Below are 14,650 nucleotides of genomic sequence, written 5' to 3'. Positions count from 1 at the left end.
CTTTAAGAACGAGGAGAGAGAGCACATAATTATATTTGTCAGTGTGTGAGAATGAGAGAGCCCGTCCAGGGTGACCAATAAAACAACTGATTTACGACACTGCTCTGTAGGTGCAAGCTCTCCCACTTCCTTTTCTTGGGGAAGGCTTCTGTCGTCAGGACCCCATTTCCCATAACGGCATAAATTTTGGGAGATTTCAGTGCGCTGGCGGGTAAAGAGGCGCTGCCATTTCTCTTAATGCCATTATATAAAGCTTTTTCATTGGGAAAGAAAATGTAATGACTTTCCGTACATGTTGGGTCATTTAGCTGCTTATGATGTATTTCTCCAAGGAGTTTAACATTACTGAGGTTCTCCGCTGAAATCTGCCAAACACATTGCCCACTTATGAACTTAAAATAATGGCATGAAAATAAATATTTTTGTGCCACTGAATTTAATTTTTCACATCATTGGATGAAAACATTAAGCCTCTTCTTTCATTGTTTCCCTCCTTATGCTTTCCACTCTCCTGCCTGCCTGACCTACATTCAAATCCCCCTCGCTACTGCTCTTTCTGTTTATTTATTTGATTTCTTCTCACAAGAAATTCAGCTAAAATTAATCATCGTCATTAGGGACTTTTGCAAGCTGTAGGTGTGTTAGAAATTCAGATTTATGCACACAAAGAGGGAAGAGGTTTGTCAGAGAGAAGCTCCATCAAATATAAATGAGGCCAATTCTGCCACAGAGACAGCGACACGACAGCTTGAACCAAGGGTCCCAAAAACCCAGCCCACCCCTCATGTTAGAGATCTGAGTCCCCGACACTCCCAGCATCAATCACTCTACCTCAGAAAGAGAGCGAGAAAGACTGAGACTTTGCTGGTACTCTCAGTGAAGCCCTCGGCTTTACTAAAGGAAGTAGTTTGGCTTTTGATCCTTGTTTTCCTTGTATTTGGGTGTGTGGACTGGGTAGTCCCACATTTTCTCTTATTAATGGAAGTTCAGGAGTAAAAAGAGAAGCCCTTACAGTGTCTTAAAGATATGAAACGTTGTGTTATTTGGCTCGGCAACATCAGACATATTTACAGGGAGATTAAGTTATAAAAGTTAGTTTGCTGCAAACAACTAAAGAGCTGAAGAACTAGCATCCTTCATACATGGACTGTGTCTTGAAGTAGCGGACATTGTTCCTCAAGCAAATTGCAATTTTTGACAAGTAAATTTACTTTTGCTACATAAATTGTCAGCTACCTTTTGCAATTTACTTCAATGCTACTGTGGGTTTTGTGTGCATATATGCTCACACAAATTGTCATCTAGTCTACACGTCCTTTAGAGGATTTGAAGGACATGTAGGCTAGATGAAGAGAGTATCTCTGCTTAGATGTTAGTGTAGAGTCATTACCTGATGAGGATGTTTATCTCAGACAGATTTGTCATACTACTTCTACTGGATTGCAGATAATCATGTTTAGATGTATGTAAAATTGTCTGTGTCTATAAAATAAAGCTTCACTTATGTACATCATCATTACATTTTATAATGACGGTGTTTTGTCGGATAGTTTTCGTCAGGGTGTAATGAGAGCTATATTCTGATGGTTGGATTCCACCGCGTCCTGATTTCTGTCCTTGCACTCTCCTTCTCGCTGCTCTGCAGTCTCAGACTCCTAATTGGCCTCCCTGCTAGTATTGTCTCCCTGCGTCTACCATTCCAGCGGTTTTCTCTCCATTTTCTGTTTTCAGCTGTAATTCGGCCCCTTGTATGTTTGTATAAGAAGCCTATAGGTCTAATTGTAGTGTTGCCTTCCTGCCGTGTGGCTAGCTGAGGACTGCATATGTACTCAAAGGAGGGTCTGCAGGTTTTCCCTCGGCTTAGCTTGGTTTAGGCTGAGCTGGCCATTGTGTAGGCTATTTCGTGTCTTGCCATGCCCTGCAGTCGGTCTCATTTTGTCTTTGTTGTCATTTCTGTATTCCTGTCTGGACTTTGAATGTAGGTTTTGCCGCCGCCTCGCTTTGCTTTAGAGTTGTATTTCCTAGTTGTTCACTATTCTTTCTCTTCAACTCGTGGATTTACTGCATTGTGACTTCTAGACAGGGAGCATAGTGCTTGATTTTTTTTTTTTTCCCCCCTCTGGAAACACCATCAAATCACTGTCAAGCTTTTCTTCACATTTTGTACATGTTGTCTGAGGCATGTGGGCAGAAGCATTGTGGCAACACTTAAAACAGTCACCTGCTACCTCACTCTTTACGCCTTTTTCACCTCCCTGAAAGCATCCAAGTGGTGCACACACACACACGCATACACACTTATTCCTCTCTGACTGTTAATAATTAATTAGATGGCTAGAGTCAGAGTGGAGAGCGAGTTGTCTCAGGGGCCTGCGTGTGTGTGTGTGTGTGTGTGTGTGTCTATGTGCGTTATGTCACCTTATTGCGTCCTCATGGGGACCAAAGCCCGGTCATTTCTGAGGTCCTCGTTAAGGTTAGGGTTAGCCATGAATTGGTTATGGTTAAGGTTAGGGTACGGGTTTGGGTTAGGTTGTCCACAATGAATGGAAGTCAATGCAATGTCCTAACAAGGATAGCTGCGCAAACGTGTGTGTGTGTATGTGTGCGCACGCCTGTGTGTTCAGGAAGAGCGCGACCGAAAGCGATGCATACCAGATGTTTTAGAAATGAGGTGGGTTTCACTGGAACGTAACACATTCCCAGGGATGTTTGCGGAAAGAAATTCTTCCTCATCTGTCGAGCATGTTCTGCACCCCCCTCTCTCCCCAGGAGGGTATGCATCCAGTTTAGTCGTCTGTTTTCGCTCCTCCCTCTGTCTTTTGATGGGATTCTCGTCATTAAACCCTCAACCTCATGTGTTTGTGTGTCCCTTGTGCGCCAAAATTGTTTCAGCTCAGACCTCAAGTGTTTTAGGGTGATATTTGAGTATGTGTGGCATGAACTGGGGGGGACAGATGAATAGCTTAAGGCCTTTACACACTGGGGGCGTTTTTTTTTTACGTGCGATTAATTCACACGTCAATACATGTTTTCGAACTGTTTGTTTTTGGATGCTTTCACACAGAACGCGAATAAGAAACAGAATTTTTTTTTTCGCAACGAGGTTGATTTTTCTGAGCTTTCACATCGCAAATAAACGCATCAACCAATCACATTGTGCTGAATGGACGTCACATAACAACTCCTAATGACAATGGTGGACCTGTTGATTGTTTGTGTTTTGTATGACAAAGGACATGGAGACCTCCTGCATTTTTTTACACTCCGAGTTTACTTCTGTCATGTTTAGTGAAGCATAATCTGAGCGTAAACTCTGCCACTATGGGTTTGCCATTTGTCTTTTTGTATTAGCAAAGTAAAGCCTGAGCAATCTCACCTGCACATGAGGGTAGTGGGCAAGCCAGGCCAGAAAAGACTAGACTAGCAGATCTGGCGCATGACAGGTGTGAAATGGGCTCATATGGTCGCATGATGCCTGTCACATTGTCGCTGTCATCTTCCGACCAGTCTGCTTTTATATGAACATAACTGTGACCGTATTGGGTATCATTTTGGATGGGTGAAGATTTATGTAAAATTAATGGAGCAGGTGGTGCCTGATTATACTCCCAAAATATGGCGCTTTAATACATATTCTAATCAATTTTAGTCTAGTTATAAGCTGAATTATTTCAGCCTTGCAGTCATATTTTAATTTGCATATTTTAAGGAACCTCACTGGCATTCTGCAAGAATACGAGTTGTAATGAATTCAAACATGATCTCCATTTACCAAAGAGGTACCTGCACGGTGTGAGCAGCAGTAGCCAGTAACCATGTGAACAGGTCTTTACATCTAGAGAGGAAGTCAGCAGGTGGAGCAGCATCATATGCAGCATGTCATATGAACCGTATCGAACAAAATAATGAGATGATAGCGATGAGTTCATTGTGTTTCACTAAGGTTTTGCCTTGAATCCTTCCACTTCTTACTTCAAGTGTTGGCGAGTAGATGTTACAACTTTAACTGTATCAAATTCTGAAGCAGTGAATCTTTTTTGGCGCCATTTCTTCAAAATAGTTCAGCACTTTGGACAACTTTGTTTCCTCATTAGTAGCTGTGACGAAATATGAAACTATAGTCTCACTGTTGTAGGTTTTATAAAAGTATACATTACAGTTATACTGATTATTATCTCTTCCTTATTCAAGCCAGTAAAATAGCCACATCGATATTCAGACCAAACAGTGTCTGTGTTTCTTCATCACAGATGATAAGCTAAGCCAGAACTGTGTTTCCGTGTGCCTGACTCACTGGCTATAACTGTAACTCCAGACACCCAGGTGGTGACTGAGCTTCTTCATCCATCCACACACACACACACACACATCCACACACACACACACACACACACACACACACACACACACAGAGGAGGAGGGTGTAAGTGTCTCTGCCTCATCACCTCAGCAACAGCCTCCATGGCTCTCAGTCTTGATCAACAGGATCAATCTCTCCGCTGCAGGCAGGCTGGTTGTTGGGAAATTGTTGTGCTATAAAGTGCAATCTAACTGAAGGAAAGATGGTTTATGTAATCTGTATTTAAGTGGGTCCATGTTAGACTCATGGCTGTAACGCACTTGTTCTCAGCACAGTGCTTTGCTACTAGAACCCTGAACTAGACAAATGATTTCCTGCTGCTTACCCGTGCACATTCCTGCCACTTTTCTAACATATGCTTCTAAAGTGAAAACATAAAAAAAACTGATAAGTAAGTAAATGAGCAGTTTCAGGCAAATTAGAGCATTATAATGACCTTTGTTCTACTAAATCGTATAAAAGAATGTCAAACATATAACCTTGCTTTACTATTTGTGAGTTAGTGTTTACCTTAAATTAACGCGTGACTCTCTCTTTCTCTTTTTCAGTCCTTTGTGCCAAAAACCTGGTGAAGAAGGACTTCTTCCGTAAGTATCTGCCAGTCACTGCTGTTTATGATACACCTATATTTGCTTTTCAAACTCTGTTTGGTTTCCCCTTTTGTGGATATATAATGCATATACTGTCAAGGTCTCTTGAGATGGAGAAATGTGGGTCACTTTGGTCTGATAAAATGCCTGCTGTTGGTTCGTGCTAGCCTTCAAAAACACTCAAGGATCTTACTTATTTAGTCATTTGAACAGATGTGGATTGTTTACTAACTATGTCCTTGGAAGTAGAAGAGTGTTGTCTACATAGTGCTCCATCACTCTAAACACAAAAATGCAGACTAAGACTCGAGTGTTATTCCTGGCATACTGTATCTATAATAAAGTTTGTCCCTTTAGACAATTGCTCCACGTAGGATACGATGTAAAACAGTGTTTCCCAAAGGATGAGAATTTACTTGTGGCGGTGGGTGGTGAGGTGTGTGACGGGCGGGTTCAGCAATAAACTAATCAAACAAAGGTTTATGAATAACAAAATTATAGAGTTCTTTGTAGGAAAATACAAAAAATTAAAAAACACTCCCTCTTTTTGGGAACATTATTAGAGCTTTCGCCCACATCTTTTGGTTTGTTCAGACAGCCGATGTCTGTTTCTGACGTTCGTTGAGCGTCTTGTTCAGGGTCCTTGCTTTTTCACTGATGTAGTCTCAGGAGGGTTGTCTTTAGAGCACCAGCAGAGATGTTAAGGTGTTGAATGGTTTGTGGTAAGTGCTGACTCCTTGAGACTTGAAGACTCTGGTTAGATGTTCTGACAGTTCAGCCATATAAGAAGTCCCGCTGTAGCTGTGTTTCAACCGCAGGAACTTTCCCCAGGGACTAAGAACCTTTTAAAGAACTCAGTTCCCCGACCTGCGTTTCCACCGGAGGCACCAGGGTCTAAATTAAGTTCCAGGGAGATTGTTTTACCCCCCAAAAAGTCCCTGCTGGGGGGGTAGTATTTTCCTAAAGTATAGGAACTTTGACGGCAGGGTTTGCAGGAATTACCATCGCTGATTGGTCAAACACACACAGCGCAGTTGCTTCAACTTGTATACCACTTCATTCACAAAACAAGGAATTGCTCCAGTTTCAATTTAGGACGACTGGAAGACATTAAAATTAAAGTTAGCTTGTTGTCAGCTTCCCTATTTGTTTTTAAAAAAAGAGGAGATAAAAAGAGAAAGAGCGCGACCAAGCTGAGAGCAGCAGCGAGTGAGACAGAGACAGAGCGGCAGTAGCGAGAACAAGGCCTGTGAATGAGAGAAATAAAATTTTATTTTCTGATTGTTTCACGGAGGTTACGTTCAAAAGCAAGAATAAATAACCATCAAACAGTCAACAGATGATTTACTGTGGAAACACAAGCTATTGGTTTCCTCCTCAGTATTTCTCCTTCATTCATTACATCCAGATAATGCAGCAGTAAATACAAAGACAACAGGACAAATCTCTGTTTTGAATTTGGACTTTGTCTACTTGGGCGGCCCGTCCAAGTTGAGCCTATGTATGAGAAACACTGAAAGATGATGGTCACAGTTCAGGTCACACTTGCTCTTAATGGAGCAGTTGTTTGTAAAAGTGTTAACTGAGAACTGAGTGCAAAACAGCATTAGTTAAGTCTTTATGTCCAAGATTAAAAAACAATTTTCCAACTTCAGTTTTGAAGAAAATTATACTCACTACCACATATTATTGCTATTTTATTAATGTGCAACACAATATGCAACGTAAAAAGCAAGGTATATCTATACAGCCTCTAAAATTGCGAAACCAAAATACAGTCAATATAATGCCCTTTTGTGCAACCTTTTGCATGAACTAGCCTTTTCATTTTCTCCTCCAAAGTCCTGATAACTGCTTGGGTAGGTGTTTATAGTGTTGTGACTGTTTTGGTGTGTTTGGGTCAGGCTGTCATGGTGAATGAGCATGTAAAGGTCCTCTGCTCACTCAGGTGGTTTCTGTGGTGCCCATTCCTGCCATTCCAACGCTCAGGAGCTGAGCAAACATTCAGTCAGGGAGTTGGTGGAGAGCAGCGCTGAAACCATATATAAAAATGTCTGTACGAGTCCCTGTGTGTGAACTAAATCCATATGGTGCTTGGCCATTTTTGTCGTTATGCACATGTTGTGTTTGTGCATGCTTCAACAACATCAACACCTTTCTAGCAGAAAGGAAAATGCCACACACAGGTCCCACCTATCAGTTACAGACCTTAATGATTTGCATTATTAATTAATCTCAAGTAATTTTTGGAGAAATTAATCATTCGGTGAATAAATGTTTAAAATAACAAAAACCGTGTAATCACAAATCATCAGACGCCAAGCTGATTTTGTATTCTGCTTCCAATAAAACAGAGAAAAGCAAGCAGGCTCACACAATATTGCAACCAACACATGCGTTACAACCAGCAAACATTTGGTGTTTTGTCCTGATAAATGACTAATCAATTAGTCACATAAAAATCAAGCAATTTGTTTGGTGAGTGATTATTTTAATCTGCTGATTTTTTCAATATATGCAGCTGTGTTTTTGTCACCAAAGGACACCATTTGGCATAAAAAAACAAAGTTTGTGGAAGTAAATAATGAGTAATCTGTGACTAATCTGGACTGGTCCCATAGCGGAGGTGTTGTAGACACCACAGCATCTGTGTCAGTTGTATTTACCAGCTTCTGCCATGTAGCAGGGGTGTTGGGTGAACACAAAATTCACGGTTCGGTATGTACCTCGGTTTTGGGGTCATGGTTCGGTACGATTTCAGTTCAGCAGAAAAAAAGAAAGGAAGAAAATAATATTTTGGTCCTTTATTTTGAAAAATGTAGACATCCAGCAATGGCTCAATGGCCAAAACTATTACTTTAACAGTTTAGTTGTGCTGCAGTGGAAAAGGAGAACAAACCTTGTGCTTCCTGCGAGTTAGGACACCTGCTGACAGCTGTATTATGCTGATTTATGGTCACTCAGAACCGGTTCTTACGGCGTGTTGTCCGACCGCGTCGGAAATCAAATGTGTTTATAGTTGTTCCGAACAGCTTCGCTCAAAGGCGGAGTGAAAAGCCAACTGTCACAGAGGGGGGAGGGGGACAAGGAGACACAAAATCATTTAAATATGGAGATAACGGTGCATATTTTAATAATAACGTCAGCAGCGACACTACATGAGCATGGGTAACCAGGGTAACCAGAGTAACTTGGCTAAGCTGGTGAGCATACATCTATGAGCATGTTACCCGCATGCTACAGCTAAGTGGTGCACTGCCAAAACGTTCCAGGGAACTCAAGCACAAGAAATATCGTTCTGCACGTCAGAGTAATTTGATTATTAAAGTATTTTGACAGTAATTGTTTGGGTCAGGGAGCATACCCAACCAAGAAAAGTTGCATACTGGAGCGAACATCCTTTACTGAATGGTTCTGGATGAATACAGGAACCGTTATACCCCTAGTAGCGAGCTAACATCGCTGTGTAGTGTTGTCATTTGTGTCTTGTTAAACTGTTAATCTGGTCAATGTGGCTGAAGCTGAGTGTGGTGTTGTTCTGTTTTCTTCTCTCCCTGCAGGCCTCCCTGATCCCTTCGCTAAGGTAGTTGTGGACGGTTCAGGGCAATGCCACTCTACAGACACTGTGAGGAATACACTTGACCCCAAGTGGAATCAACACTATGACCTGTGAGTACCAGAGCATTTTCATGACACGTTTTCAACATCTGTTTTCAAAGACAAAAAAAAATCACATTTTTTCGTGGTTTATTTGAAGACCTCCCACCTTCACATACCTAAGGATTTAATCTGATTACAAACAGCAGTTTGAGGCCCTGTTTGGGCTATTACAATGTCTCACAATTTTTATGTCTTTCTTTATTTAACCTTGATAAATGAGAACACTGAGAAGTGTCAGACTTGGCCATTAACAAGACTTGAACAGTAACAGATGTAAACAGCCCTTGCATCTGGCGTCTCACTTATCTATATACACTGTAATGACACAACCCCTTTAGTGCCAGCAAACAGTCTAAAAATGTCTCTCGGAACAGTATTTAAAGCACAGAAAAGGAGGAGGCGTCTCCAATAGTATTTTCTTCCATTGACTGAAACACGTGCATGTCTTGTTGTACCCTGATTGCCTTTCCCAAAGATGGTTTGTCCTGTGAAAGTAACCTGGAAAAAAGCAGAGACAGAGCGCGTGAGTGAAAATGTGAGAGTGAAAGTTTCCAGTATTCGCCCGGTGTTTATCCAACTGTCATGCGTAGCCAACAGCAAGAGGAAGCACATGTCTCCGTTTGTTTGGTTGCTCGGGATACAGGACCCTCTCTGTACATGGCTGTTAAATTAGCTGTTTATGTCACATTTGACAAGAGGGAAAAAAGTCACGCGCACGTATTGCACACCTTGAAGAGTACAATTGGAATGATGGAGAAGAGATGACAGACTCGTTGCTCAGTTTGTCTGGAGAACCTGCAGACGTAGCTGACTGGAGTTTGTGACAATTACTTGTGTTTCTGTGCCAGATATAAGTTTAACATCACTATACCCCTTTTACTGTCTGTCAGTGTTAATTGTCACGGCCAGCAGGACTCCCAGGTGGTGTGTTGGAGGAGAGAGGTTTTAATTGACAGAGAGCAGCCTAGCTAGCTGTCTGGCTGGCTCACACTTATTAAAATAGGGCCTGCAACACCTGGTGTTCCAAATACAGCCGAGTGCATTAAAGCTGTTGGCAGTGACTCTTTTTTTCCATCTGTTGTATGTGCTCATGTGAGGGTGTAGAAATCCTGTGTAAGTGTGCCTCTGCGTGTGTGTCAAGGGCCTCATTGGTCAGCCTCAGCCAGCAAACTGGCCCGTGAACTGTGACCCTTCAGCATTGTTGCAGGATGTGGCCGGCATGCCAAGGATAGCAGGCACCGTCTGTCTGGCTGCTTACCTCTCATGCTCCTTCTGCCTGCACCAAGTTTGTAAAAGAGATAATCACTAGGAACTACAAGGCTGACGTTAAGGAAACATTAGCATAACAACCACTCCTGTTTGTAGAGGACAAGGGCAGAGTAATTATTAATTATGTAATGTTTTTTTTAGAGGACCTTAATCTTTATATCGAGTGTCATGAAGTGTTTTCAAGCATTTTCAGAGCCTACTGTTAGTGCACACTCAGTCACATTCGGTTAATTAGGAATCCTAATTTAAAAACACATGTGCGATGTTAAGTGCCCAGTCTAGACTCACATCCAAGCTGAATTTCTGTGGAAGCACTCAGTTAAACAGCACCGTCATCAATGGCTTTATAAGACCCTGAGTACCGCTGTTACTATGTTGTATAATTAGGGTGACAGGAAAACTAAGTGTCACTAATATCACTTCAAAATATTTACAAATATCCACGATGGTGATAAATAAATGTGAAATGTCAATACGTCGTCCAACTGTACTGATCATTTTGAACTGCTTTCATTGAATGAATGTGATCACTTAGCCTTTTCACATCGGTGATTACAGTTTATTTTAATCTTTCTTGGGTTTTTTTTGTTTTTAATGGCATCAGAAAACAGATTTAGTTCATGTATTGAAATATCTTCAATCAATCAATTTCAGAGCAATTGCAGGTTCTATTTCTGCATTTTGAATAGTAGTGGGCCTACCATTCTATTACATTTGTATCTCAAATTGTGACTTAGTGTTGCTGTAATGTAAGGCTTTTCTTTCACTTTGACCATTTGTTCTTGGCAGTAATTTGATGCAGGAAAAAGCAACTAAACACAGTTCCAAAGATGCCTCTTGTATGAATACAGTCTGCCAAATAAAAGGATGTATTTAGAAAGCACATCTGACTCTTTAAATCTGCTGCTTTCTCCTTTCTTTATTGCAATTTTCCCATTGTCTCTTGGGCGGTATGTGTGTTATTGGCTATGACTGGTATTAAAAATCTTAGCCAGACTAATGAATTTTATTACATGGAGGGTGATCCAGATGACTGGGGTTTGGTTATAATACTTCCCTCCCGTCACGTCTGTCTGACATAGCAGCTCTCTCACATCGCACCCCAGACAGGCATTTGGCATTGACTCAAAATGTCCAGACGTCTTACTCACAGCCCCATTGTTTCATATCCTTTTTGGTAAGCAGCATGATAATTACACTGGGATGTAGTACTGCGAATTGTACAGATGATTAGTTTGAAGCTGAAGGAGGGAGCCCACCCGAGCTGATGTGCCACAACAGGTTCACATGGTGCAATTTTTTATCACACCCTGGTCTCGTCTGACACATGCAGAGGAGAGAGGAGAGGAGTACTAATGCACTGAGGGAGAAAAATACAGATCTCTCATTCCCAAAACATCTTTTACTGTGTCTGTCCAATATAATTACCTGATGATAAAGTCCTTTACTGGCACAAAGAAATTTTCACGTTGTTGTTTTTGTTATCTTTCAATCTTTGAACATAGATTGAATGGTACCTCTTACTATGTGATGTTGTTCTCTCCATATTAGTGAAATCATATCTCACGATGCTTCATGCCTACTGCTGGGGGGTTCAGGGGAATTGATTCTAAGATGCATCCCTTTGATTCTGTACCAATTCACAAATGTCAAAAATCGATTTTCTGAATGTTCCTTAATAACGTGATGTCGACGGAACAAAAAGGCGAAACTCAACTGTGAGGGCAGCGCAACACCCAGACAGTCTACATCACACACACGCTAGAGTTCATCCTCACAAAAGGCAGTGGCTGCAGGCTTATTTAGATTTAATGAGTAAATAATTACCTTTACAAGATGAACATGGAGTACATTGTGAACTTTTATGCCGTCACTCAGAGACTAACGTTAGTGGAGCAGAGCAGCGAACTCCAGCAGTAACAGATGAGACCAGCTGACCGACACACACTGCAGCATTAAACAACTTAAACCAACTCTGAGGTGAAGAAAATAACTCGGTGCTCAGTCTGTTTCACCTCAAAAATCCAGCGCCCACTCAGCGTGTTGGACAGCAATGGTTTTCCCTGGAGCTAACGCTGCAGCAGAGAGGCTGCTCTCCACTGCTGGAGAGATGACATTAATAACACGGCGGAGCACTCCCCCTCATTTTGATATTCTCATACAGTCAGGACAGTGTCATTCATTAATTAATGTAGTTAACTTTTTAAAATAAAAAGGCTGTGGACCATTTATCTTATCTGCCAGTTCTGTTTCATATTGTTTTTCAGTGGACTAAGTACACTAGTGAATGATTCGGCAAACAGTATACTGGAGCAAGAGACTGAAAATAGGCCCCCCTTTCCTATTCATTGAGTCAAGAATCAATTCTCAATTAAATCGAACACCAAAGAATCAGAATTGAAGCGAATCGTGAGATTCCCAAAGATTCCCACCCCTACCTACTACTATGTAATTTATTCACAACTTCTTCAATCACAGTTATAATTCTTCAGATTTCAGTTGTGGTTACTGCTGATATTAGCAAGTTAAAACACTCATTGAGCAGCTAATTTGTCAGAAATACAACAAAATGCCAAAAATGAAAGATTGATGTCGGCACAAACCTCATGTCTATGAAGGCAATGTGAATCTAGCATGGGACTGCTGGACTCCGACACTTGAAATATAAAAATACTATATAGAGATTGAATTACTGAATGTAGTACATTGAATGGATTTTGCTGAAAAATAATGATCATAAGTGGTATCAAAGATAGTGTGATTTCATGAACATCTTAAGGATTATGGGTTTAAAACTAGAGGAGTCGGTGAAGGTAGCAATCAAAGTGATTTTACACATGCAGTATGTCACATATTGTATGTTTACAGTATTATTTCTGAATGTCACATTAACTGCTTCAAAATAGTTTACTAAGATGCAAACAACAATCTAATATTACAAGTCTCCACATCTTACATTATGACTGACTGTTTAAACCCAATTACGTCTTCAGTCAAGCTGGTTTATTCAAACTAGTCAGATTTAGTTTTTACCTTTGTTTTGTTTTTGTTTTTTTTAATGTTGTATCAGTAAACACCGTCTAAACCAAAAGGGGCTCGAGAGCTGAAAGCTTGGTCATAGCCTAATTTAAAAAGACATTTAGTAGGACAAATGTAGACACTTTTTCCACAGACTACAATGTGACATTGTTTCCAAGCGCCTGTCAGACAAAGTATTTTCATAGTTGCAGTTCTTCTACTCATCCGGTCGCCGTAACTAAAATTTGATGTCGTCTCGACACTGTTTCTCTCTTCCCTCAGGCCTTTGTCTCCTTCCCCCCTCAAATCTCAGATGGGCTGCCGTGAACATTGAAAACAATCACGTCTCATACTCAGATACTCTGGTCGGATTCACACATTCACGTACGCTGGATGGAAAATCCCTCTCAGCCACCTCACTTCCTCTTCCTCTTCCTATTTTGTTTCCTCTTCTGCCGCCTTGTCCCAGTGCTGTCTTGACAAGGAGACTTAGTGGTAGCCTCTATGGCAGATGTGCGTCTCCCCTGCAGTGACATCCTGAGTGAGACTCATAAAATCTCACGTCAACACATTAGCTGTTACATGTTGACATTATCCTTACTTCTCTAATAATATTATGTTTCACAGCAGACTTCTATCTGTTCTGCAGTTAAGTTTCTGCAATACTGAGTTCATTAAAACATGTCTCACAATGATTCTCCTGCTGTCTATGAGGGAACCTATCATTATTGAATATTAATTATGTCTCCCTCTTATTTTTTCCCCTCAGATACATTGGAAAATCAGATTCCATCACTATTAGTGTGTGGAATCACAAGAAGATTCACAAGAAGCAAGGGGCTGGTTTCCTGGGCTGTGTCCGCCTTTTGTCCAACGCTATCAACCGCCTTAAAGACACCGGCTGTAAGTGTCAACGTTACTTGACTTTTTTTGTGTGCAATAATATTTTCCTTATTTCTAATTATTATGTTTTGAAATCTAGTTCTAGACACTATTGGAAGGAGCCTAAATACAAATACATTTTAGCAAATTGGTCAAAGTTTGCATCCTAAGATATTACTCCCTTTTGGATTCTTATATTTTTCCCAATATCTGGGTGTGGGAATATCCAAAAGGGTGAAATATTGGTTATTAAAACGTTAAAATGTGGTGGGCCGACATAGCGTGATTGCTCACATGCATTCAGAGAGATGTTGTGATAAAAACTGTGCCCTATGCTTAGCACGAAACACGGGATTGGCTGCTTTATTACCTAAATTTTCATGGAATATAAAAAAGTAAAAAAATGGATATTGACAGCTTCTTGTCATCAATATTTGATTGTTCGTTATCATTATGAACAGATGGAACTTTTTGCGTTCCAGCCACAAGCTCTTAAACCAGTTAAGAGTTAAATTAATTTTGTTCTACTGTTTACTTGTGAGTTTTTTATATCATTTTGTTGAGTCAGCTTGTTATTCTCTACTGGAGAGGAAAATGACAATTATTCATGGGATGTCAATCGTTATGAGAGAATTATCGGATTGCCACAGCTCTAATGCAACCATTACAGCAGTCTTATACCTGTAGTGTGATAAGAACCAGAAGCTAATGACACAGTGCTGCTGTCAGAGCTAAGTGACAGAACATAGAGTAGCTCCTTTTAGTGTCCTGTCTCTTTCACTAGGTCTGACAGAGGCCAGACCAGGGTGTGAGAGGGGGTCAACATTCTGCCCCTGCCAGAGCAGGAAGAGTCAATCAACATCACCCTGTA

General features: G+C 40.9%; 1 protein-coding gene across 2 annotated transcripts in view; it reads left to right on the top strand.

The window, feature by feature from the left end:
• smurf2 (SMAD specific E3 ubiquitin protein ligase 2) overlaps positions 1–14,650 on the top strand; it is a 51,992-nt gene that overhangs the window by 16,698 nt on the left and 20,644 nt on the right. For both annotated transcript variants that reach the window (XM_067571040.1, XM_067571041.1), the window contains 3 exons: positions 4,909–4,947; positions 8,511–8,619; positions 13,667–13,800. In XM_067571040.1, the coding sequence (XP_067427141.1) occupies positions 4,909–4,947; positions 8,511–8,619; positions 13,667–13,800 (282 nt within the window). The remainder of the gene's footprint in view (positions 1–4,908; positions 4,948–8,510; positions 8,620–13,666; positions 13,801–14,650) is intronic.

The sequence above is a fragment of the Thunnus thynnus genome, chromosome 17 (genome assembly GCF_963924715.1).
Source record: "Thunnus thynnus chromosome 17, fThuThy2.1, whole genome shotgun sequence".
Classification (NCBI taxonomy): Eukaryota; Metazoa; Chordata; class Actinopteri; order Scombriformes; family Scombridae; genus Thunnus; species Thunnus thynnus.
Note: the sequence above shows the minus strand (reverse complement) of the source record. Positions and strands in the feature narration are given on the sequence as shown.